General features: G+C 40.2%; 1 protein-coding gene across 4 annotated transcripts in view; it reads right to left on the bottom strand.

Annotated features, from left to right (window-relative positions):
* Window positions 1–26,566, bottom strand: part of lama2 (laminin, alpha 2) — a 385,152-nt gene extending 358,586 nt beyond the window's left edge. The window contains exon 1 of one of the 4 annotated variants that reach the window (XM_052095596.1): window positions 26,380–26,566. In XM_052095596.1, the coding sequence (XP_051951556.1) occupies window positions 26,380–26,446 (67 nt within the window). In that variant the 5' untranslated portion in view covers window positions 26,447–26,566. The remainder of the gene's footprint in view (window positions 1–26,379) is intronic. The other 3 variants (XM_052095599.1, XM_052095597.1, XM_052095598.1) reach the window with 3 other exon arrangements.
* Between the last annotated feature and the right edge of the window lie 495 nt (window positions 26,567–27,061).

Genomic DNA, 27,061 nt, shown 5'->3' with positions numbered 1-27,061 from the left:
CTTGTTACACTCGCGAAAGTGCAGATGAGAAGTCTTTAGCTGTTTGCAAGATTATCAGTCAAATCTGCCTCGGCAGGTAAATTCTCGATCAATTGGGCGGCGGCCACCGAAATATCATTAATGGGAGAACCATGGCATTGTTCGTTCCCTGCTGTCCGCAACCCAGTCCGAATAGACCAGTTGAGAAACACTGGTCTAACTCACACACACACTCATGTCAGACCCCCTTGCCTCGCTTCTCTCTGACATCTGCTGCATGTGTGTGTGTGGTGCAAGTTGACGAGTCTGACAGGCGGACAAGGAATAAAGGAGATGCGCACGCGCATGTGAGATTCTCTGTCCGGTTGCATTTTTTTCTCAATACCGTAGATAAGCAAATGTACATGGTATGATAACCGTCAATTTTCAAACCGTGGTATACCGTGAAACTGGTATACCGCTGCAACCCTACCAACGAGCGCGTGCAGTCAGTGCTGAAATGCTTCACCTTGTTCAAGCCAGGCACAGCGGTTCTGTTTCAGCACTGGCTGCAGACTCGAGTCCCAAGATGGGCATGCCGCCTTGGCACACACCGTGTGTTTATCACCACCGTCTGCCACCAGATTCAAACCTTGGACAGACCTCTGTATTCTACGGACAGGAGTCCCCTTACAGCAGGTGTCCCGATGCGTTCTGGTCACCACAGACGCCTCCAAACAGGGTTGGGGCACCGTGTGCAAAGGCACGCAGCCGCTGGCTACTGGAAAGGACCCCCGCTGCTTTGGCACATCAACTGCCTAGAGTTGCTGGCTGTATTTCTTGCCCTACGGAGGTACCTCCCACAAATTCGGGGCAAGCACGTCTTGATCCGTTCAGACAGCACCGCGATAGTAGAGTACATAAATATCCAAGGCGGCGTGCGCTCCCGTCACATGTCACAACTCGCCCGCCATCTCCTCCTTTGGAGCCAGCAGTGACTCAGATTACTAGTGGCCCCCTACTGGACCACTCGTACTTGGTTTTCGGATCTCGTGCTCCTTGCGACAGCCCCTCCCTGGCGAATTCCCCTGAGGAAGGACCTTCTTTCTCAGGCATGGGGCACACTCTGGCATCCGCTCCCAGACCCCTGGAAACTCCACGTCTGGCCCCTGGACGGGATTGCGGAGGACCTAATTGGCCTACCACCTGCTGTCGTAGACACTATCAACCAAGCCAGAGCTCCCTCTACCAGGCACCTTTACAACCCAAAGTGGTGCTTCTTCGCTAATTGGTTTTCTTCCCGGTCTGAAGACACACAGAGATGCGCAGTTCAGTCAGTGCTTTCATCCCTGCAAGAGAGGTTGGAGGGGAGGCTGTCCCACTTCCACCATGAAGGTTTAGGTAGCCGCTATTGCGGCCCACCACGACGCAGTGGATGGCAAATCCTTGGGTAAGCATGACTTGATTATCAGGTTCCTTAGAGGCGCCAGAGGTTGAATCCTCCCTGGCCAAGCCTGTTCCCCTCCTGGGATCTCTCCGTGGTCCTCTCGTGCCTTCAGAGACCCCCCTTCGAGCTGCTTGACTAAGTTGAGCTCGAGGCCCTCTCCTTGAAGACGGCCCTCCTGATCACGCTCGTCTCCATCAAGAGGGTTGGGGACCTGCAAGCATTCTCTGTCAGTGACACCTGTCTGGAGTTCGGTCTGGCAGACACCCATGTCGTCCTAAGACCATGACCAGGCTATGTGCCCAAGGTTCCTACGACCTCCTTTAGGGACCAAGTAGTGAACCTGCAAGCAAAGCTGCCCGGGAGGAGGCAGTCCCAGCTTTTTTCGTCGCTGTGTCCGGTGTGCACTTTGCGGACTTACGTGGACCACATGCAGAACTTTAAATGTTTTGAGCAGCTCTTTTGTCTGCTTTGGTGGAAAGCGGAAAGGGAACGCTGTCTCCAAACAGTGACTTTCCCGCTGGGTCATTGATACCATAGCATTGGCCTATCATACCCAGGCCGTGCCCGCCCCTTACGGGTTCGAACACACTCTATGAGAATTGTGGCATTCCCGTGGGCACTGGCCAATGGCAACTCCCTAGAAGATATATGCAGAGCAGTGGGCTGGGCAACACCCATTACCTTTACGAGATTTTACAATCTCTGGGCTGAGTCGGTCTCGTCCTGTGTTTTCTCAGGTCTGAGCCAGTAGAACTCGGTAACACGGAACAACTGACCGGGTGTACCGCTTGCCCCTAGCGCCTTTCCCCTCCACTGAGGTGATCACAAGTGCTCATATCCCATGAGATCCCACTAACTCGGCTCCCTGTATGACTCCTCCCTAGCCCTCTGGTCTGCGAATTAAGTGAAGGAATTCCCCGACCAGACCCACTACGAGTACTGAAAGTACTGTCTACTGGAATAGGTGCTCCACAGGATGGGCCCCTATATGGATTAATCCCCCTGTGTGTATTTTCCGAGGTACGGTCCCATTGTGAGCGGACCCGTGTCTCCCTTAGGCAGTCCTCGCTGCCCCCCGGTCGCCGTGTTTGTAGCAACTCCTCCCTTTCAGAAGGTAGGATCTACCACCATGCCATTTCCACATGTGGCCTGAAAATCCATGTGATGTATTCTGCCACTCTTTACCTCCCCCCAGCCTGTGCAGGTGGTGGTCTTCGTGCGGTCTTTTCCCCCTGAAAGAATAGGAGTTGGTAAAGAAAGCCTTCCCCGATGCGTGTGATAGCATTAAGATGTCGGATTGCTCCCATGCTTAGCATGTCGCCTTGTTCCCCCCTTCGAGGTGTCGAGAACCAGAAGGTTATGAAGATTTTATGGGGCACTGGGGGAGGGTACGTGCAGTATGACACAGCCTGTTGCTTTGGCACGCAACTGCCTGCCCGCACCTGCGTTAGCAGCAGACGTACACGGTTCAGCGCATGGCGTGAATAAATATGGACCCCTAGTGTCGCTTCTTCGACACAATGTCAAAGTGAGCGACAGACGGGGAATGTTTAGGTGACTATTGTAACCTCCGTTCCCTGATGGAGGTCCTCCCGGCCACGACGCTGAACACGACACTGTTATGGCCGAACTTTATTCTTGGCTCCTCAGGGCAAACTCCAGAATGGACAGACGCATTTCCCTCCCTTTATACCCGTATATCCGGGGGTGGGACAGGCAAATTCTGTCTACCAATTTCTCATTGGCCTTTTCTCAAGTTCAGAGATGCGCGAGGCTCTCAAGAGAGACCCTTAGTGTTGCTTCTTCGACACAATGTCTCGTTCCCTCCATCAGGGAACGGCGATTACAATAGTAACCTAGACGTTTTGTTGGCTGAACTTTTGTTGTTACTGAACTTGCTGAAATTCAAAACATAAGCCAAGAGAACATCAAGTCACACTCACGTATTCTGATCTGCAGCATGCACTGCAGCATGAATACATTTTGCAAATTGCTGTCTTTTCATATTTTACTGTGTATTTTTGAAAATAATTACGATTTTTTTACAAATAAATGGATCGAATCATGACCAAATTTCAGATTTCATGATGCATTATAATTGTTAGGTGGATAATCATATCCGAATCTAATCGTTGTCAGTACAAATATTTACAACCCTAGTGAAAATGTTGATATGATGTCATTGAGGAACATAATAGTGGAAGTACAGCATGTTTCTAAAGCTTAACAGAAAACAGAAATTATTTTACAGATGAAACATAAATCCAATAAATCCACGATTACAACGATACATTTTTTCCAAGGTTTTTTATGAGGTTTGGGTATTTTTACAAGAAAAAAGGATGTTTATATTATAAATGCTAACCAATGTATCCTTTAGAATTGTATAGAAATCTTAAAATAATATATTTTCTGCCTCATTATATAAACATAATGATCAGAAAAAGATGTCCTTGCATACACTCTATACGATTTTGAAGTTTGGAGCAGAGAAATAGTTAATATTGTGTAAATTCAATTGTGACGTGGACATTTATCTTTATGCTAATCTAAAATGCATAAAGATACTGAAGCAGGTACGACTGAAGCATTTTCATGAAGGTAAAGTTGAATAAAGAATAAAAAAAGTTTCTCTATTTTAGAGATTCTAGCCTTTAAAGCACAAAATATACCTCCTTCAAGTGTTAAAAAGTGAAGACGAGTTAAAAATAAACGAGAATGTGCATTTGTGTGCAGCAGGTATGCATGTTAATTCTGGCATTTATTTACAGAGAAAAACCCACCTACACATGTTCTTACATTCACAACATCGTAAAATGTTTTTGGGCCTGTATAGCTCCTGTGTTTTGTGCCTGTATTGTGTGCGTACCCTGAATTGTGTGTGTATCTTCCAGCACACATACACACACCCACATGCACAGCATATAATAGGCCCTTGTGAGGAAAGCACATTGTGGACAGACTGTTCTTGTCAAGCGCTCCTCCTCCAGGAACACACCACACGTCCATCTGTTAAATCCATTAGAGCAGGACTGACCTGCAGAATAAGAGCTCTGTCATTTCCTTCTCTCATGTCCCATGAGTTTGAGCTGCGTGTCTGTGAGGTGAATCACGCTGTCGCTGTCTGATACGAGCTCATTTACTCAGTGAATGTGTTAGAATCTCACTTCAGTCCACCTTCAGCATCAACTGAAGCATTTTCATGAAGGTAAAGTTGAATAAAGAATAAAAAAAGTTTCTCTATTTTAGAGATCCAGGATCCTTGTTTATTTTGAGCAGCACAATAAAAATGTATTACTGAGTTTCTTTGCATTTCTTTAAATACTGTACCTGTATGAAGTGCGTAATGCTGAAAACCTCGTAAGGTTATATCACTCTTCAAAGACGCATTTATTGAGAGACGAGTCTTTCCACCTAAACAAATATACTGGTAAAATTATATTGTAGACTATCACACAAAGTGACATGGCTTGCACTTCAGTTAAAATGAATATAAAAGCTTTAACATTTTAGATACATTTATAGATTTTTATGCTTTTAAAATGAAAAAGCCTGTATGTTCTTATTGTTAACCTATATAAATTCAGTTACACATTATATTCAGTTATTTTTTCCAGCAGTCACCTCAAACTTCCGCGGTAGCAGTGGTGTTTCATCAAGCTGTGTAAATGTTCAAATTCTTTGTATTTTCACAATGATCTTTAGCGGAGACATAAATCACGCTGTATTTCTCAGGATAACTAAATCGAGCCGACTCTCTCCGAGCTTCACGCATTGGCTGTTCATGGCAAACACCACTCATTCATGTGCACGCATTTCAGGGTTAATTGTGAATTCAGGACCAAACTCTGAGAGAAAGTTTGTAGCGAGCATCTTGAGATCACAAACCCGAATTAAACCGGTTTGGCTCAATCTGGACTTGTCAGCCTGAAACATATTTATTCAACTTGCTTCGTGCAACAGGTCTATTGTTGTATTTAAGCATAAAAGCTTAGACACAACTTTATTTTGAGATTATGTGAAAAATATATGAAGTCAATGAGTTCGTAAATTTTGACTAGTAGTAATATTTTTTTTATTATTAATTTAGGGCTGTAGAATTTAAAATACATTTAACTTGACACAACATACTAAAAAGGCAGCGTTAATGACCCTGAAAACAATTGACATGCTCCACAATCATCCGTATTATGCATATGTACATAAAATGTATTGATAGCTTTAGTTATTGACAGTCTTTATGTTTAATGATATGAGAATAAAATGACAAACATGACATCATGTTTTTAAGCTATATCACATAAGTATTACATAGATAAAGACTATTGTTATGTCATGTTAAAGAGGACACAGTGTTAAAGAACTTGACATTTTATGACTAATTATTTATTGTTATTATTTCATGCTTAATAGGGCCTTGATGCAGTAAAAAAGACAAAGGTCTTATCCACAATATTCCTGAGTCCCATGATGCATTGCCGGCAATATGGGTGGAACTTCCGGTTAAGTATAAACAAATGTTATATTATGTACTAATGCAGCATTAAACATGACAGAAATTTGAGAACAACTGATCACAGAATTATAGTGAGGCAATATTGTTCTTTCCCACCTACCTGTAAATTAATATGGGTTTGAGGGTGATGGCCAAATGATTTTGCCTTTTAGTTCTCATATCTTAACATTTACAGTAGAGTTAGACTAACTGTCCTGGATTGATTTTGTTGAGATAACTCAGTTATCCATGTTTTTGTTGGCTGAAATTTTGATAAGTTATTGAACTTAGAAAAACTATCCAATAGTTGAAATCCAAAATATAAGCCAAGAGAACATCACATCACACTCACATATTCTGATCCGCAGCATGCACTGCAGCATGAATAAATTATGCAATTTGCTGTCTTTTTATTTTATACTGTGTATTTTTTTAAATAATTATGATTTTTTCACAAAGAAATGGATCGAATCGAGTAGCCACAGTACTCCATTTACAGAACATTTCTTTAACTGGGGACAGATGAATATCTCAGCTCTCTGAGATAACTTTGTAACCCTTTCCAGCTTTATATAAAGCATAATATTGCAGTTATTTTAATGAGTCTTTATCCATCAATAGAAGAACCTGAGCAGACTAATCTGAAAAGCTATGCAGCCTATTCAAATTTGTTTATTTTAAAGCATATATTGAGTCTAGTCAGAACCTGAAGAGGTTGTTGTAACAAGATTATGAACTTACTGCAGATACAGGGGATGGCCAGACAGCAGAATGTTTGTTTATTACAGGACTCAGGCAATGAGACTGTCATGCAGCTGTATCTTTTTTGATAAAACAAATTATTTTGCGGGAGATGAATGTGCAGTAACTTCAATCTAGCTTTATAATTGTTAGTTTAAATATATAATCGCCATATCTAAATGCTATAACCTAGTGTAAAAAGGTTGTATATATGTTGCCAAGGAGAAAGCAGAGGACGGAAGCTTCAACTAAAACGATACGTTTTATTTTAACACTCGGTAGATAAATACTGCTTTTCAGCAAAGTCTTCCAAACACATTAACATGCAAACACACACAGAACATGCGTGCTAGTCTCTCTCTCTCTCCACCTCTGATGATCTCTCCCTTTTTATAGCTCTTCTTAGCATTTCTGTAATGAGATAAAGCTGTTAATCATCAAGAGTGCACTCAGGGTAGCTCAGTGGTAAAGAGTGAGTTGAGCGTGGATGCCGCGGTGGATGGCGTAAAGCCTCCACGTGCGCTATGTCTCCGTGGCAACGTGCTCAACAAGCCATGTGATAAGATCCGTGGGTTGATGGTCTCAGACGCGGAGGCAGCTGGGATTTGTCCTAAAATACCCGGATTGAGGCCAGTCATTACGCATCCATGAGGACTTAAAATCGCATTCGGAATTGGGCATTCCAAATTGGGTGAAAAAGGGGAACACCCCCCCTTACGTCATCCTGACGTGGAGCTGACGTAGACGGCTCTGCTCCGCCTCCCCAGCCAGTGAATCACAAACCGCACACATAAACACTTTGTTACAGGACACATCCACACAAATTCCCCTAAATAAAGCAGTAAATGCCGGCCAATTCATACCCAAGATTAGTGGATTGGTGAGGCAGGGACTAACCGCACGCAGCCTCGACTCTGCAATGTTTGACATTGATGGATCACCATTCAAAACAATCATTCCTCAGCACCTGATTGGAAAGCTGAACCTATTGGGCCTGGACACCTCCCTCTGCAACTGGATCCTGGACTTGCTAACTGGGAGACCTCAGTCAGTCTGGATTGGGAACAGCATCTCCACCACCACCACACTGAGCACTGCAGCCCCCCCAGGGCTTTGTGCTCAGTCCACTGCAGTTCACTCTGCTGACTCACGACTGTGCAGCAATGCACAGCTTGAACCATATCATCAAGTTCGCAGATGACACGACCGTGGTGGGTCTCATCAGCAAGAACGATGAGTCAGCATACAGAGAGGAGGTGCAACAGCTAACGGACTGGAGTAGAGCCAACAATCTGTCTCTGAATGTGGACAAAACAAAAGAGATGGTTGTTGACTTTAGGAGAGCACAGAGTGACCGCTCTCCAATGAACATCGACGGCTCCCCTGTGGAGATCGTCAAGAGCACCAAATTCCTTGGTATTTACCTGGCGGAGAAACTCACCTGGTCCCTCAACACCAGCTCTATTACCAAGAATGCCCAGCAGCGTCTCTACTTTCTTCGAAGGCTGATGAAAGCACATCTCCCACCCCCCATCCTCACTACATTCTATAGAGAGACTATTGAGAGCATCCTGAGCAGCTGCATGACTGCCTGGTTTGGGACTTGCACCGTTTCGGACAGCAAAGCCCTGCAGAGGATAGTGAGGACAGCTGAGAAGATCATCGGGGTCTCTCTTTCCTCCATCAAAGACATTTACACAAAACACTGCATCCGCAAAGCAACTAGCATTGTGGATGACCCCCCATACCCCTCACATAAACTGTTCTCCTGGCAAGAGGTTCCGAAGCATTCAGGCCTTCATGGCCAGACTGTATAACAGCTTCTTCCCCCAAGCCATCAGACTCCTCAATAATTATAGACTGGACTGACACACACACACCTGTACACCATCCAACTTTTGGCCACAAAGCTGTTGAGCAAACGCAAATGGGCGGCCAAGTTTGTCTAGCTTCAGCGAGCGAAACTGTTGCCAGTGTTGTTCGGGCTGCGGCCAACCCACTGCAAGATGGTCTTCTTGAGGTTGTCATACACCAGGAGATTAGACACTGGCAGATATTGCGCCACGAGTTGCGCTTCCCTGGAAAACAGTGGAAGGAGCCTGGACGCCCAATGGTCACATGGTCACTTCCAGATTTTTTCAGCAGTTTTTTCAAACAAGTCTAGAAAGGCATCCGGTTCATCTTCTGCCCCCATTTTCATGAGGGCGACTGGAGGCACGGTGGGGCTGTGTCCAGGGTCATGGTCGGGGATTGAATTAAAGACATTGACATTTTGGAAAGTGAATTGCAGGCAGAAAAAATGCAGGAAAGAGGAAAATCATAATCAATTCATTTCAAACGTGATAAAACATCTCACTACTGTACATGTATAATCTAATAATTATGGTCTTCCACTGTAGGATATCAATTTAGCATCACAGCATGAAAACAGTTGAAACATCATCACTACTCACCAACAGCTGAACTCACAGTTCAGCACTATCTATAGACTGTTTATACTCAAATAATAATGGCATTTCAAAACATGTGAAGCATTAACAAAAAAGATGCTAAATAGAAATGTACAAACTCTAAAAATTTCTAATGCAATTTCAGTACATGTACACACACCTGTTAGCACAATAATGCTAATCGTTTATATGTAATTCATTGCGCTCCATTTCTGCATGTCTATCATAGCCACACTGTAATGGTGGATAATATAAATAATCCCCCCTGTTGACTTCTTGCCAATAAAGTGAAAAGAGCACACACAAATTATTCCAATCTTTTTCAAACAGATGTTCCTAAGTCAATCCTTCTGTAGGCAGCCAATGGAAGAAGCAGCATCTGGAACAGGAGCGCTGTGCTTTGTAAGTGGTTTCTGATCATAACATAGCTATTTTAAACAAAAATGTTGCTTCGTTTGATTATTAGGATAACCATTAACTGCACACATTGTTTAAGACATCTAACAACATTTAAAAAGCAAGAATCGAACCTCATGACATGCAAGCAAGCAGTGGCCGGCTACACAAAAAACGCCTTCCAATTGCACTTTCACTAGCCAACCGGAAATTCTGCCAACTTTGTGAAATACAGTGGACTCGCTGAGAATATTGTGGATAGTGGTGTCACAGTTCTAAAGTGTAGGTAATAGTTGTTATTGTCAACACCTGTAAAAGGTTGTAACATAGTTCAATATTCTTTGTAAGTTAATGGACATTTATCCTGGAAACCTTCATGAGGTGAGTTTTGGTTTACTTAATTTTTAGGAATAAAGTTAAATATGCTGAAAGACACAATTACAGACTAAACACCAAATAACAGTTGGCAAATGAAGGCCATTGTAGAAACAAGATTTAATATATGAACAGTTGCATGGTGTTAAACGCAAAGCACCATTGCATTAATTCATGAACAACTTTGACAACAAAAAATATATTTTTTCCCCACAATATTACTGCAGCTGCTCCACTATTGACAGGGCAGCAAAGACATGAATAAAGCCATGAGGTGCTAGTTTGCTGGCGATATGTTAAAAGCTTGTTGCATAGACAGTGATTTCCCCTGAAACAAACTAAAAGCAGGTAGCACACGCCTCTCAAACTGCTGACTCTCTGGACAGGCTGTATGTGTAAATGCAGGTTGGGTATGTAATTCACCCTTGACAGCCGTGGTCACCGTGTGCTGAAATATAAGGCAAGAGACCACTTAATAGCTATAAATCAAGCCAGCCAATGCAATAATAATTTTCCCCTAGTTTTCTTTTTTCTTTTCTTTTCTTTTTGCTGTGAAATAGATGCTACCAGAGTGTACCATTGGTGTTGGTTTCATTATAAAACGTATTGTTCCGACTGTAAATTCTATTGAAACCCTTAGAGGACAGGACGGGAATTATTTTCTGAAATAGTTTTGCTTTCCCTGGAAATTATTTTGGGTTTTGTCGCCACAAATTTGCCATGGTTTTGCTACATAGTTGAACTATGGTGTTTGTAGTAAAACTATATTACAACTAAATTTACCATGGTTTTACTATAGTAATTATACTTCAACTATGTTATTTGTATTAAAACCATAACCACAAAAATTACCATGATTAATTACAGTAAACATATGTTAACCAAGAGATTCATATTAAAACCATAGTAATAATACAACAAAAACTATGGTAATAAAAATGATAATTTTGTGGAAACTACTTTAGTTTACTTTATGGTTTTACTACATTAACCATAGTTTAACCATGGTATTTGTAGTAAAATCATAGTATCCTCAAAATTAACCATGGTAACTACAGTCATCACCAAAAAAAGCAAAACAAAGAAACATGGTTACTATAATATTACTGTTGTAAAATCATGGTTTATGTATTGTGAATTTCTTCCCTGTCCTCTAAGGGGCTCTATCAAATTCTGATAGGATGATCTATGAATTTTATTAAAGCTATGACTTGACTGTAACGATGTAAAAACAACAACAATTGCATCAGGCTTAAAAGTTAAGCACATATTTCTGTTTGATATGCCATATTATTATAGCCACTGTCCTTGAAGCACTTTCTTTGTTCTTCAACATGTTGTGAGAGCAACATGTTTAAGTGAATCAATACAAATGATTAAATACTTTGTCATCAACAACAAAATAGAGCCATTACAAAGCTTGGCGACAACAAAGGATAATGACATTTTCTTTGCAACCTGGTCTCACAGAATCACATTACCATACCACATTTTTTGCAAATGAGTTTGAAATACTTTGTTCTACATATCATGCAGTTTCATGGTGAAATGAACACTAAAGGTGCTACAGCAACAACGACTATTATTCACTTTCACACAATCATGAGTAAAACAGAAGATTATCAGTTCATAAATGCTTATTTTTCACCTGTTCCTAACACAATGATATCTTATGACATCTGAGCACTTTGATTATAGTGCATAATTTGAAAAGTGGTACATTTTAATGTTTGCCTTGCATAACCAAATACATTTACAAGCTTGTTCAAGTGTGATAAAATTGTGCGGTAGCTCAACTAATAGTGTTGCACTTGTGATGTAAAGGACTGGGGTATGAGTGAGTTGGCACGTGAGCCCAAAGTGTCATAGAAACATAACAAAATTATGTGATTGTGTTTTTCATCTCACATTTGCTTTCATAACACTAGCGGTTAGGTTTAGGTGTAGGATTTAGAGCAGGGATGTCATATTTTATATATATATATATATATATATATATATATATATATATATATATATTAGAAAAACAAATTAGGTTTCGACGGGTTAATACTCTATTTCACATTTGCATTTAAGGTTTTGGACACTATTCATAAAGTAATATTAAAATAATTTACCCGAAAAAGGGAGAATAAATCTGTTCAATAGTGGTGACTCCAAATAAGATATAATTCTGTGATATGTGACATTTGTAGCATTCTAAAATGTCCTTAACCTTCACTAATCAAAGCAATACAATGAGTATTTCAGCTTGAATAATAAGATTTCTCTACACTGAGTAACACACACATATGCATCATTTAGGGATTAATATTGGCTAGGAAAGCACTGGAAAAATGTATAGCTAGATAATTAAATACAGTAGAATAGTGAAAGAGAGCTGCCTCCCTCTTGAAAGCAGAAAACAGGACATTAAAGCCCACATCTTCCCTGAACAATAACAGAATCCATTTAGCACAACACAAAGTCATTCGCTATGAAGACCCCAGAACATTGATATTCCATCTCGGTCAGGCAGGTCTATGGATGCAATGTTTTGCCTAAAAGCCCTTCCAAACAAAAGTAGCTCATCAGATCAAATGATGCAATAATGCATAAATGTTTTACAAGAGCAGCCAAAGCAAATATAGCCAATGTCGCAGAGGGCCTTGACTCAACCAGCAAGGTTAAGTGACTAAATTTACTTAAAAGGAACAACACTAACTCTAATAATTGATACAGCACACAATGTGATTGTGTATCAGCCACTGAGAGGTCATACTGTATGTGTGAGGTGTAAGCAATGAAAAATAGGGAACTCTAGGGAGCTCATGAGAGTAGAGGTTTATGAGGACATTTTTTAGTTTACAAACTGGTAATTACAAGGGTATTATTCTATAAATGTGGTTTATTAGGACATTTCTAGTGTCACCACAATTGAAATCACTTAAAAAAAACATACAAAAGGATGTTTTCTTTTTGAAAATGTAAAAAAAGGTTTTTGTTAATAATTAGTTGGTACAGAATATATATAGTGAATATATAATTCGTACAGTTTAAAAATCATTATGTCTATGGAGAGTCCTCATAAGGATAGCCGAATGCGCACTGCGAACGTGGTGCAATGTAGTGGGAATGTAGTGCAATCTTTGATTGGGAGAAATGGCAATGGCGAATTAAATTAAATGAAACATAAATGTTATAAGAAAAGAAAAATAGATGTAATAAAGGTTCATTCAAATATAACAATAATATGGAAAATAAAGTGCAAAGATGTAACATTAATTATATTGCAAAAGGTTAACATTACTTTTAAGAAATAATTTAGGTCAAAGGGGTTCGGCTGACAAAAAAGTTTGGGAACCCCTGATTTAACGTCTAAATGTCCTGTAATGGAGCTTCTAAAGACAACTGTTTCAGTCTAAATAAAGCAATAATGTTATTATTGTAGTAGGACAATGCACTGCCTCTAAGGTTTGTTGAGGCACGCTGTCTGCCCCTGCCTCGTAAAAACACAAAGTTACATGTACTGTGCTTCAAGCTTGAATTGTTCTGATGGTTGGAAAATACATCATTTTAAAATGTATGTACGGTCAGGAGGCATTATTAATTGCTTTACTTTTTAAAGCATTCATTTTATATAATTTACCACACTTAATTAGCACATTAAATTGACAGCCCTAATTAATAGCCCTTGACGTTAGCATGTTATCAAACTAGCGACTTGCATACTCTTGATACATCACACACAACTGTTAGGTGAAATAGTGCATTTTATATTTAGATTAAATTATTTTCAATCCATTCTTTTCAGCACATGTAAGTAATATCAAATAAACAACAGAAAGCTTGCGAGTGTGATATATGGTTCATATCGAGTAACTTAAGTTTCAGACAAAATGTGGGCATTATTTTGGATGTATTGTTTTCAAAATGAAAATCTGAAGCCAAGCCTGTCAGGAACATGGTGAACACAGACAGGTTTTTGGAACAGCCTTATTGGTTGGGAGTGTGTCTATGGTACCCTTAAAATACTGTCTAGGTAGGCAGCCACAGACCCAGTGAAATAAAAAAAAATGATGGGCCCGATCTCCCACTTGCTGTCCACTTCCTGTCTTGCTGGTCAATGACCCTAGAAATGCCAAAATATAATGCATGGACCAATCAAAAAATCCCCTATGTCACATGACTTTTCCATTGCAGTGTATCATCTCTGATAAATGGCACAGCATGCTATGAGAGAAAAACACACATTCAGCCGAGAGCAGACGGCTTTCATATTTCATACCTCAGCATCTCTTCACATTTGCTTTGTCGTAGGTCTCGATGTGGCGCGCCCACATTACATTGGTAATGTGTGGCAAAGTACATAACCCAAATATAATAAGCATTTTCTCTTCTCGGCTAACGGCATGACTTCTGTCTCATATATCTTCTGAAGCATTATGAATTCAATCACATTTTCTGAAAAATGAAATAGAGTGTAATGATGGGTGTTTGACACACACACACACACACACACACACACACACTGTCGGCTGTGGCAGACTGCCTTATAGAACAGGAGTGGTGCTGTAACTATGCTCTGCATACAGAGTTCAGGGACACACTCTCCTGTGCTGACTTTTATTCATGTATCTGATTGCAATACACTGAAATAAATAACTCTTAGGCTGAACTTGGTTCTGTCATGGACGTGGTTCCACATGTTTGAAATGAGTTTTATTAAACCAAAATTACTTTGTAATTTTGACTTAAATACTTCAATGTAGAGAAATTCCTGAATCAAGAAAACTCAACAAAATGTAATATGTAAAAATTAATATTTTAGTGATGTGTTAGATAGTGACAGGAAATGATAGCATGCAAAGTTCAAGCTGGTGGGAAGCACTACCAAATTCAACTTGGTCACTATGCTATGGTTAGCACAGCAATTGCTCAATGAATAAAGCAAAATCAAGAATACTTAAAAATGTATTGGTCCTCAACCTAGGCTCAACTCCACTTTTCACCATTATAGTTCAACATTAACAGAAATTCTTCTAAATCTCAACATAACAAACAATCTCTCCCTTTATACTTATCATGCACAAAAACACATAAAACAATTTATTTTTTAGCACAAATAGTAAAACTGTATAGTACAGATATAGAAATAATAGTTAATTTTTTTTAGTTCAATCAACAGTTAATTTAAGTTCCATTGTTTATATAATGTTTTGAGTAATATTAATATGGGAGGATTGAGTAAAACTGACAATAGTGGAAGTATTTTTTGTTTTGCGTGTATATGCACATACTTGCAATATACTGTACTTACACATAAAAAACAATGTAGCCCTCCTTTCCCGTTGGAGTCACAGAATCACAGAAGAGATCTCTACATGTTCCTCCTCTTAGTGTGTTTCAACTTTCAACAAAAAATGCTGTCCTGAATTCACAGTGAAGAACTACGTTACCCACAAACCTGAAGGAATATCCACCAATCAGAGAAGTAGCTGTTACCATGGACATAGGAACCATGCCAAAGAGCTCTTCAGCAACCACCCACTCCCATGAAGCTTTGTGATTGTTATTTGAATCTATTGAATCTCTTTAAACTCTCAAACAACGCATATATTTGTATTAGATCTGTCAATTTCAGTGGGATAAAAATAATGTGCTTAAAATGAACGCAATTTATCATGTCCACGGAGACATAATACCATAATAAGGAATATTCCTTCTATCTGAGCAATTCAAGCTTGTAGTACCACCTGTTTTCTCCAGGGGCAGTAAGAAAAACTCACTGTATACGCACAGCTCAAACAGACAAAGAACAAACCACTCTTACCGAAAGCAGACATCACAAGTTGAGAACCAGAGACCTTCTATACCGATTTTCTACAACCTTTGTGCTTTTGCCATAGGAGGGAGCGTAACCGTCAACTAGCATGTTAAGACAGTCACTCACCATATGCTGATACCTTACAAATGAATGGGGAGAGCCGCAAACTGACACCTACCTGTCGCAAAATCATCTGTAACTTCCCTTATAAAACAGCAATTTTACCGTTGTAAACTCCACACATAGTTCACTTTTAAAGGATTGTTCAGATGGGCTCTGATGAGAACACATTCATGCATTCAAACACAGCTTGATGGAGCACAAATAAGTAGGGATCTCAAGATGTGTTTATGATGTGACGCGATTGAGATGCTCCAAAAGCGTCCGTCTGAAGCAGGCATTGACGTGTCCTTAAACAAGCCCTTATAATAAATCTTGGACTGATTAACGAATTCAGTTGCAAAATGGATTGCTGTGAACTGTAGGCTAATAATTGTCTAATGTTCAAAAATATTGCATTCTAAAGCCACTTTATGTATTGTATTTTTTAATGCTTTACTTGTATAAATAGTTTTTTATTTATAATTTAAACTGAACTATTTATAATTATTTAATTACTATATATTGAATTATTGCTATTTGAGGGGCTTTCTCAGCAAATATGTATGTATACGATTGATTGCAATTAAATCGATTAATTAATCTGCATACCATGTATGTTAAACATCAGTTAAAATTTGTAACTGATTGACAGCCCTAATTTGTATGAAATTAACTTAGGCCTGAGATACACAACGCATTTGTTTCTGCAACTAATGTGGACTGTTTAGTGCAGTAAAATAAATGAACACAATTACTGTGGCATCGGAAATTCCCCACTTCCTGTGGGTCTCGTTATATGCACACATAACTTATGCAGATGAAATGCATTTTATGTCTTAATTCCCAGTACAGTAGAGCATTATAAACTCAAATGATCTCAGATCGCCTCAGTGTAAGTGAACCGCTCTCAGACCAGCTCCTGGGAAACGTGTAAAGATGAATATACTGTAAGAATATAATAGTTGGCTGGGTCCCAAACAAACAGTGTGAATGTAACTGAACCAAGACTAAAGTTGACCAAAAAGATAGATATTTTTAATATTTGTAGCTGAAAATTTGTATATTTAAATTACTGGTCGTGTCATCCATGCATTATGCAATATTTTAACCGTTTTCAAAACCTTAAAGAAATCAAAGGCTTTTTCAATATAGGCTTACACTGTAGTTGACCATTAAATTGTTCATCAAAATTATTTCTATCATAGTTAATTGTCAGTCACAATTTTGTAATCGTGACGGCTCTAATCACACCTAATATGATTAATCACGATTAATCACAGAAAGCTGTGCAATAAAGTAGCTTTTTAAACTTTTTTTAAACTTTTTTAATAGTTTGAAAAAGTAATCGATGCATAGCCCTAATTTTATTATTTTAAAATAAACTTAAAATCTATATTTTATTATACTTATTATCAGCAACTACATTTTTGTCATTTTTTATTTGAGTATTTCATTCACAATACTTAATGGAATTATTTAATTCCCTCTTAAAAGAATTCAAGTACACATACCTTAGAGCATTTTTGCTTAAAAGTAATGTTTGTAATGTTGTGATTCATCTCGGAGCTGGTTGGTTTGGTTCAAGGCTTACAACTCTTTATTGAAAAGAGGCAAAGAAATTGGATACATCATCAAAGATAGAGGTGGAAAGGCATAGTGAGAGTGAGAGAGAGAGAGAGAGAGAGAGATACAAGGAAACATGCAGGGAAGGGTTAGAAACAGACAGGACGATTCAAAAGGCTGAAAAGAGAGAAAAACACAAGCATGGGCAGAGAAGAGGCTTCCTGGAGGTTTCATGAATCGTTAAGTTCAACAAGCCACCTATGAAAACATTCCCATACAGCTGCATGGAGTGTGTGTGTGTATGTGTGTGTGCGTGCGTGCGTGCGTGCGTCAGTCCATACAGTATATGTCTATACTGCAGCGCCTGTGTGAGGCAGAGGTCAAAAGTGAAGACCTCTAGCTTCATTCTGTAACTCTAACTGTGAAGAAAACCTTTGTATTTGTGTTATGTAGCTAATCCTTTTTAGCTTGCCACTCTGAATTCAAATTATGTAGTTTATCCAATATTTTCCTCAGCAAAGGGTGCTTTGAAGGGTGCCTTTCACTTTGAACAGTGCAAAGCAAGCATTATCACCCTAATGTCATTCCAAACTTGTATGACTTTCTTTCTTCCATGTTACACAAAAAGAGAATGAGTTTGTTTATTCTGCTCTTTTTCATACAATGAAAGTAACAGTGTCAAATAATGTGGAGCTCCAAAAGGGACAAAAACACCATAAAAGTAGTCCATGTGGCTTTTGGGCTGTATTCCAAGTCTTCTGAAACCATATGATAGCTTTGTGTGTAATTTGTTATTCACTGAAAATCTTGTTCTCATCTCATGCATGCTTGATTTATAGCCAACACATGTATACACAATGTTTACGGATTGGCTCCGTTCACTTCCATCGTAAGTGCTTCACAGTAATCGCCATTTTTGCTTTTAGTTTCAAGTAAATGAGGAAAGAGTTTTAAATATTTTTGAGGTAATCAACAATGTTTCAGATGCTGTTGATTGTATTCAACCTGTGATATCCCTTTAACATGCTGCACAGAACAACCGGCACACTTCAACACTATGTTGCCCCAAAAAAGGCACATAAAGTAAATCTCTCTCTTTTTCTCGAGGACATTCATGTTTTGTCCAAGAAGCTCAACATCAATCCATCGGCGACATTGAAAACAATCCATCAGAGTGTAGTTTTTGCATCTGTTCATCAGCGGTGAGTGGGATAAAGTCAGAACTGATCGGACTAGGCTATTCAGTGGTGTGGTTGTGGAATTAGATATTGATTTTCTCCTCTAAGCATTCTGAAATCTTTTTCTTTTCTCTTTTTTTCTGACAGAGGTATTACAGTGACAAAGCTTGACTCCGGGCCGTGCATAATAGCCACAGATGAGATGTTTCTCTGCTAAAAAAAAAAAGGACCAGTAAAACTAGAAGACAGCCGGGGAACAAGTCCAGAAGAAGATCAGACAAACTTCCTCTAAGCTTGGATGGGCCCACCACATCCAAGCTTATTATGTTATTAACTACAGTCTTGAACTAGGGTTGTGCCGATGGACGATATCATCGTCCATCGTGATGGCTGACCAACATCACGATGTAGAGCCACCATCGTGATGCCACGCCCCCTTTTGCGAGTCTTGCTAGTGTGACTTACTAATCCTAGTCTCTTCTATAGTTAACCTAAAAACTTTGCAGGGATTGCTCTGTAAATTAAATTGAGAATATAACTAATGCATATATGCTATTTTAAATACTGTAGTATATGCCAGAGACGTGACGTGTTAGTCTGTGAAAATACCGTGTCAGGCAGGCTACACAAATATTGATCTTGACATTGTTAGCTTCTTGTCTTTTTTTACATGTCTTACACTGTACATTTAGATTAAAATATGTTATGTTGTAGGCTACAAGAAAATAGCCTTTATTAATTAATTATTAGTAATTGTAGTGTCTCAGAAAATCTTGCTCATTGTCACATAGCTCTTGTATACACTGAAGCGGCAGTTTAAGATAAACCCAGACCAGCGAACGTCAAATAACTTTTGTCTGGTTAATACGTTTAAAGAAAAATTTCCTTGGCCATAAATCCATAATGTCAAATCAAATGAAAGAAACAAGGTGAATATGAATAACACACATTTATTAAAACATAGAAGAACAACAAATAAAGAACAAGAAAACGGGAACAACACTCAGACCAAACTCGGCATTAACATTTCACTTATAATTAGCAGCACATTTAACTTCAGCACAGGCTACAAAATAAATTATGTTATTGAAATATTGTAAAGTGGTCATATGAACTACACAAATGAACGTTTAAAAAATAATATGCAAAATCGAATAGCTGCGCAACGGATGGCAAAAAATGCTTAAAGAAGTCTAATATCTTTCACCATAGACCATGTTTAAATTTCGATGTTTCTGGCCAGAAATACCAACATATTCACTTTATCTGGTTTTAATAAGCTGCGGATTGGAGTAACTACACTACCCGCTGTGCTGAAGACCCGCTCTGATGGAGTACTGGTAGCACATATGCACAGATATTTCTGTGCTAAACTTGCCATGAACGGAAACCTTTTGTCGTTCGTTTTCCACCAAGTCAGCGGGTCCTCTTCCCCATCAATGGCCATTTCCTGCAGGTACATGGTCATTTCTGCCTCGACCTTTTGCTCATCAGTGAGTAAAATAACGAAATTATAGTTTTTAAGTGGAAAATAGTATTTATGTAAAGAGATATATTAAAATAAAAAGTGCACAACTCTTCTTAAGTGAAAGCTAAAAAAAAAAATGCTTCACGTGTTGTGCAACCTACTGATAAAGCGCCGACGAGTCATTCGTTTTTCATATAATTTTCGAAAATTTTTAGATCATCAGATAACCCACACGAAGCACAATGCGTGCACAGCATCAGGCTATCTGGCTACAAACACATTAGCATTCCTGGATCAGATGACGTCATTGGAAATTATTTTTCAGCAGTTTCTTAGGCTGAGAGTCTCAGAATGTATCATAATCTATATCATTCAAAAATTGAAAAGTTTTCTTAAACATAATCCCAAACACTTTTTTTTTCTCGTGTTATGAGCCTTTAATTTTGGGTATGCCACTGAAACAGGAAATCTTTAAAAACAACCTCAGAGCTAAAAGGTTTAACTGCTTGAAATGCACAGCTGTCCAAAACGTGTCCAACTAACCTTTGATAAATAATGTTTCTTTTTCTTGGTACTACACATCTGTGGCCCAACTGTTCATTTCAAAAGTAACAAACTTTTTTTATGGAACGTTTTGCTTGAAAAGTGGCTTTTTGAAATCTTTCAAAAAAGGCATCTTGCTTCATTATATCAAATAAATTCCAAATTAGGGCAGGGTAAAATATAGATTTTATGATAAATCTCGACTTTCTTTTGAACAATCACAATGTCCATTCTTGAATCCCACAAACAACCTTTTATTCTGTGTGCAACCATCTACAATCAAGAAAATCCCCTACATAAGTTACCAAATTATGCATTATGCAACCGAAAATGTCACTGATTTGCCACTGGCTGGTAAATGTTCAGATTTTACTCTCAAGTGATTGAGTAGTTTAGTGGTGAAGAAGATCAGAAATGAGAACCTTTCACTGCATGTTGAGATTAAAAGTTTGATTTGACTTGTTCTGTGTAATGTGTGTCCAAAGACGAGATCCACACAATGCATTTATCATTAAATAATGTCTCTATTAATATGCTCTTTACTGTCAGTTGCTGTTTATAAATAGAAACATTTAAATTCAATCACACATAGCACAGATGTGAATCCACTCTTGATAATACGCATTCAACTGAAACACTTTTGTGAGACTGAACTTCGGCTAAAGAGACATTACCGGTATAGCATGTGTTCTACATATACATGTAAAGAGTTCAAATTATGGATGTAAACAATAAACATTTAACAAAATATACTGTATATTTAACATAATATATGCCATTTCAAGACATATTTATTGAAAGACTTTTTTTTTTTTTAAATGTGACCAAAATGCTGAAACATTAATGAGAAAATTCATAATGTATCTAGTTAGAAGGTCCCTGTATAATAATTTTATTTTTATTTGGAATGTCCAATTCCCAATGCTTTGTAGGTCCTCGTAGTGGCGTAGTGACTCGCCTCAATCCAGATGGCGGAGGTCGAATCTCAGCTGCACCTGCATCTGAGATCGTCAGTCTTTTCACATGGCTTGTTACTGCAGAGACGTAGCACATGTGTAGGCTTTATGCTATTCTCACATGACCAATTTGGTTGCTTAGGAGACCTGGCTGGAGTCACTCAGCACACCCTGGATTCAAACTCACGACTCCAGGTGTGATAGTCAGCGTCAATACTCGCTGAGCTACCCAGGCAGTAAGCATAACCTGAAATACAGTATCCTGTTGAAAAGACCAGCTTAGACCAGCATGAATTTCTATGTTGGTCCATGCTGGTTTATACTGGTATAATAGCGTGTTCTAACAAGGCATGAGAGGATAAAGTGTAAAGCTATATACTCTAGCTCTTCCATGGTATTTTTCTGAAATACCAGAGCAGTTTGTAGATCACTTGGTTTCTATTTCTGTGACAGTGTAACCCTGCCCACATTGAAATTTCATTGGTCCAAAAATCCTCAGCATAAACGCATATTGGCTGTTCTTGTGCTGCATCATTTTGCTTTCACTGTAGACAAACTGCAGTATAACTGTGGTTCCCCTTCACTCACTCAACATTGTAGTGACACAAGGGATCTCATCTGAGAGCCTCGCCTACCTCTGAACTTGAGAAAAGGCCAATGTCAAGTTGGCAGACAGAATTTGCATGCCCCACCCCCAGACATACGGGTATAAAGGGGAGCGGGGGAGCGAATGTCAGACAGATTTTTTCTTCGAGGCCAAGCGGTTGTGCAACAGCAAAGCTGAGTTCACCACTGTTCCACTCACCTCTACTGGCGATAAGCACTGCTGTTGGATCTAGGGCGCATTCCAGCAGATTTGGGTCTGCTCGCCCAGTCTGAGCCTGACGCACAGATGTCCGCTATGCTTTGCCCCCTAACGGCTACTTGATCGGTTCCTCGGGCCAGGGCACCGCTCATAGCCACGCCCCGGTACCTTTCTTCCCGGAAGTGCATAACGAGCCAATGAGTTATTTTACTGCCCTGAACCAGCCTTCTTGCTCGTCCGCTCTCACTACCCTGGATGGTGGGGCTGTCCACGGATACACGGAGATCCCTCAGGTGGGTAAAGCGGTTGCGATCCACTTGTGTCCCAAGAACACAAGTGGATCGCAAGTGGGAGGTAACCCGGTATTCCCCTCCAAGGCCTGTAAGACAACGTCGTCACTGACTGCAAAGCCTACATCGCCACTGGACAGGCCGCTTCTGCCCTGCATGCCGAAGACGTCCCTACAGGACCTCCTCCTCAGTCTCTAACCTGCCCCCTGCCGGGTGCATGGAGCAAGGTAAGTGCTTTGAGTCTTTCTCAGCACCCAAGCCTCGGGACGCGCTTCTGCCTCCCGATGCATTATTACCTGCTCCCCCCTCCGCTGCGAAGCCCCACCCAGTATGTCAAAAATTATCGTCCCGTTAGTGCCCCTCGCACAGAGCTTGGATGTCGCTATCCAACCCATAGCATTGGCTGGCCAGGACCATACGACTCGGCTATGCAATTCAGTTCACCGGGCTCCCGCCTCGCCTTTTATTGCTCCACTGCATGCGTGGCAGAAATGCCAGCACCTTGTGTACAGAGGTTACGACCCTGCTACTCAGAGATGCATTAGAGCCTTTCCCTCCAGTCAAGATGGAGAATGGTCTCTACAGCCCTTACTTCATCGTACCCACGGTGGGTTGCGGCCAATCTTGGACCTGCGCGTTCTCAACCGGACTTTACACAAACTCCCGTTCAGAATGCTCACACAGAAACAAATTATAACCTGCGTTTGCATTAGATTGGTTCGCAGCGGTAGACCTGAAAGACGCAAACTTCACGTCTCCATTCTGCCTCGGCCCTCCATACGGCTCACATCCAACGGCAGGGCGTATCAGTACAAGGTCCTCCCCATCGGCCCGTCCCTGTCCACTCGCGTCTTCACCAAGGTCGCAAAGACAGCCCTTGCCCCTCTACGGATATGGGCATCCGCACACTCGATTACCTCGACGACTGGCTCATCATAGCACACTCTCGAGGGTTACTATGCACCCACAGGGACCAGGTGCTTGCACACCTCAGCCGTTTGGGGCTTCAGGTAAACTGAGAAAAAAGCAAGCTCACTCCGGTTCAGAGCATTACTTTTCCCGGCTTGGAGTTTGACTCAGTCTCAATATCAGCGCGCCTCACGACTGAGAGCGCAGTTAGTGCTCTGGTGCCTCGCTCGCTTCAAGCCAGTCGCGCCACTCGGTCGATGCATATGAGAACGCTTCAACACTGGCTTCAGACTCGAGTCCCGAGATGGGCATGGCGCTGCGGCACATACCGTGTGTTAATCACCCCTTCCTGCTGTCAGACTTTCAACCCTTGGACAGACCTCTGTTTTCTGCGGACAGGTGTCCCCCTACAGCAGGTGTCCAGATGTGTCATGGTCACCACAGACGCCTCTCAACTGGGTTGGGGCACCATGTGCTACAGGCACGCAGCCGCTGGCTCCTGGACGGGGCCCCGTCTGCGTTGGCACATCATTTGCCTTGAGTTGTTGGCTGTACTCCTTGCCCTGCGGGGGTGTCTCCAACTGATTCGGGGCAAGCACATCTTGATCCGTTCAGACAGCACCGCCACGGTAGCGTACATAAATCGCCAAAACGGTGTGCGCTCCCGTCGCATGTCACAATTCGAATCTTATTTTTTTGCATTTTTGACAACACTACTCATTGGAAAATGTAGCTTGTTACTCTCACACTACTAAAACTTTATTTCAGCTAGTAGCATCACTACTTTTGGTATAACCTATATAAAATAACCTCACCCCTAAACATTACATAAACACAAAACAAACTGTGATTGATTGTATTACACATTGATCCGGAAATCTTTTCCTGTATAAGTGGGCATTTCTTGGCCAGAATAAACTTGTCTGGCTACGCAGTACTAACCAGTGTCCCCAGATGGGGACCACCCTCCAAAACAAAACATATGCTTGTAATCTTCTATGCTGGCCTTTGCAATAAAACTTTTCTCATACCACCATCTGCAACACCCTTGCTCTTCTTTAATCACTGAATCTAGAGAATACTGACTCTAGAGAACTCTATTTGTGATCTGCCTTTTCGAAAATACCTCCAACATCCATTTTTATCCACCACACGCACACACATACAATACACACACCTGTTGATGGCACAAAGTCCTCTGTGTCTTTGAATGTAGAGGACACCACACAAGTCCACTGTTACACACACAAAGCTCAAGTCTGGCTGTGTACAAGATAAAAGATGGCTAATACAAGCATTTTCTGGGTTAATCTTCACTGCTTCATTAAACTCTAAAGAAATGCCATTTAAACACACACACACACAACCACATCTCTGGAAGATTCTACAATTTCAGAGACTGCAAAAATGAAATATTATGGATCTTGGCAGACCATTTATATGGGCTGATATTAAAAGGACACTGCATGGTCCCTGTATTGACGCTCACAAATTGATTTTGTTCAAGTGTTCTCAGAGAAGAAAGCTTTGATTACTTCTGTTGAAAAGGTTGAAAGTAGATCGTTCCTCATGTGTCAGGATAGATGGCACGCCATGAGATAGTCTGATAACATTTATCAACATATTGACCATTATTTCCACTGAGCCAAACTGTAAATTACATCCTCTGCAAAAGAGCTAATTTGTGAGAACACAGAAAGAATGTAAAACAGAAAGTATTTAATTTACTCAATGTGTTGGCTATGGGTGAGTGTCTTTTGTACCTGAAAATTACAGTATTATCATTTCATTTGAAAAGGTTCCAGCTAAAATATCAAGAAATTATATTTTGACTCCTCAGATGCGGTGTACCAGGGCCGTATCACCATTTGAAGTTGGGGAACTATAAGAGGATGCATCCCCCAATTTTCAAACTGGTGGTCAACAAATGTGTATTTCAATGGCTGAAACTTAAAATATAAAAATATTACCCCAATTCTAAATATGTAACAGCAATGCAATAGCTGTTTTTTTATTACTGTACATTATTTCAACCCTGTCACAGTATGTTTGGCAAATTGGAATTCATATACTTGTAGTACTATCAAACATTTTCATTATTCTTTTAAATAAATCACACATTAGCACTTAAAATGGAAATGAATGGGGCCAGTCTGTAAACGTTAAAGTACACACTGTTTTTAAAGTATAGTCACAAGTATACCCACCCCCCCCCCCCTACACCGCCCACCCCGACACACACACACATGCACACACACACAGAATTATTATTATTATAGTAACACTTTACGATAAGGTTGTATTTGTTAACATCAGTTAACTAATTAATTGTATTACTATTAAAAGTTGTATACTGTACATTAACCTTAGTTAATACATTATGAACTAACATGAATAAACAATTACCTATTAAATAACTTTTGTAATGTTAACGTTAATTACATTATTTCATGAGGTCACACATAGCACAAAAAGGGAACCATTTTCTGAGACTGGCCTGTACATTTTATGTATTGTCATAAAAAAGACTGCAGCTTTGTGGGCAAACCCAAATTGTTATGGTTTATTGACTCTTTGACATTTTTGTTACTCTGCATTATTGTAAATCTCGTCTTCAGAAAATGTTAGCACGTTGAAATAGCAAATGTTGCTTTATACTTGTACAGAGGACATCAAAAGGTATAATGTAGTTGACCCCCCCCCCCCTCCCACACACACACACACACACACACACACACACACACACACACACACACACACATCAAGTCACAGGGACACACATATCACACAAATGGCACAGCTTCCTGAGATTGGCCCATACAGAGCCACTTAATTCAAAAGTAAATGAATTTTGTCAGAGGAGCGCGTAATGACACGAGATTATTAATGACACTCACCTCTCTGTTGAGCGCCACAACATCGCCACAGCACTCCAATGAGCGCGAGAATACACGGGGTTTTCATTCTTCAGATCCGCGTCTTTCGAACAGCAGCAGTTTCACGATCTGAAGAGAAACTCCAAGAACGACTTTAGGAAGTTTGGTCCTCTGGCACAACCCTCCTCTCAAGGGCGCTGGGGCAGGGGGCGTCCCGAATCAGAACCCACTACATTCCTTTGTAGGAAAAGTTTGAACTCATACGTTATCAATTTTAAGTCAAAATAACTGGCGGTGTATTTTCCAGTTACAGTCCCAAAGAAGTTACATTTACAGGTACAATAATTTATGATGGTAAGAGAAAGGTTGAACTGTATTCTCGGGCTACATTTCATATGTTTGGTTAAGGCAAGTTAGTGTTTAAAATTTTGTAATTTTATATCACTTAAATTAGTAACTAAATAATACGGTTCACATTGTGATAACTTACCTCAGATAGTGTGACAACATCCCCCTCTATAGAGTTCAATGAACTGTGTCTTTTCTTCTGAGCAATAATGGTTCAAATGTACAAACATTTTTGTAGTAAAGACTTGGCTATGCATGTCGAAATTGGGTCTGTTCCAAAAAGTAAGTGAGCTGTCTCCTGCAGCTTCAGCGTCATAGACGACAACTCTGCGCGCCAAAATACTGCTCCTCACGC

Source organism: Xyrauchen texanus, chromosome 28 (genome assembly GCF_025860055.1).
Source record: "Xyrauchen texanus isolate HMW12.3.18 chromosome 28, RBS_HiC_50CHRs, whole genome shotgun sequence".
NCBI lineage: Eukaryota > Metazoa > Chordata > Actinopteri > Cypriniformes > Catostomidae > Xyrauchen > Xyrauchen texanus.
Note: the sequence above shows the minus strand (reverse complement) of the source record. Positions and strands in the feature narration are given on the sequence as shown.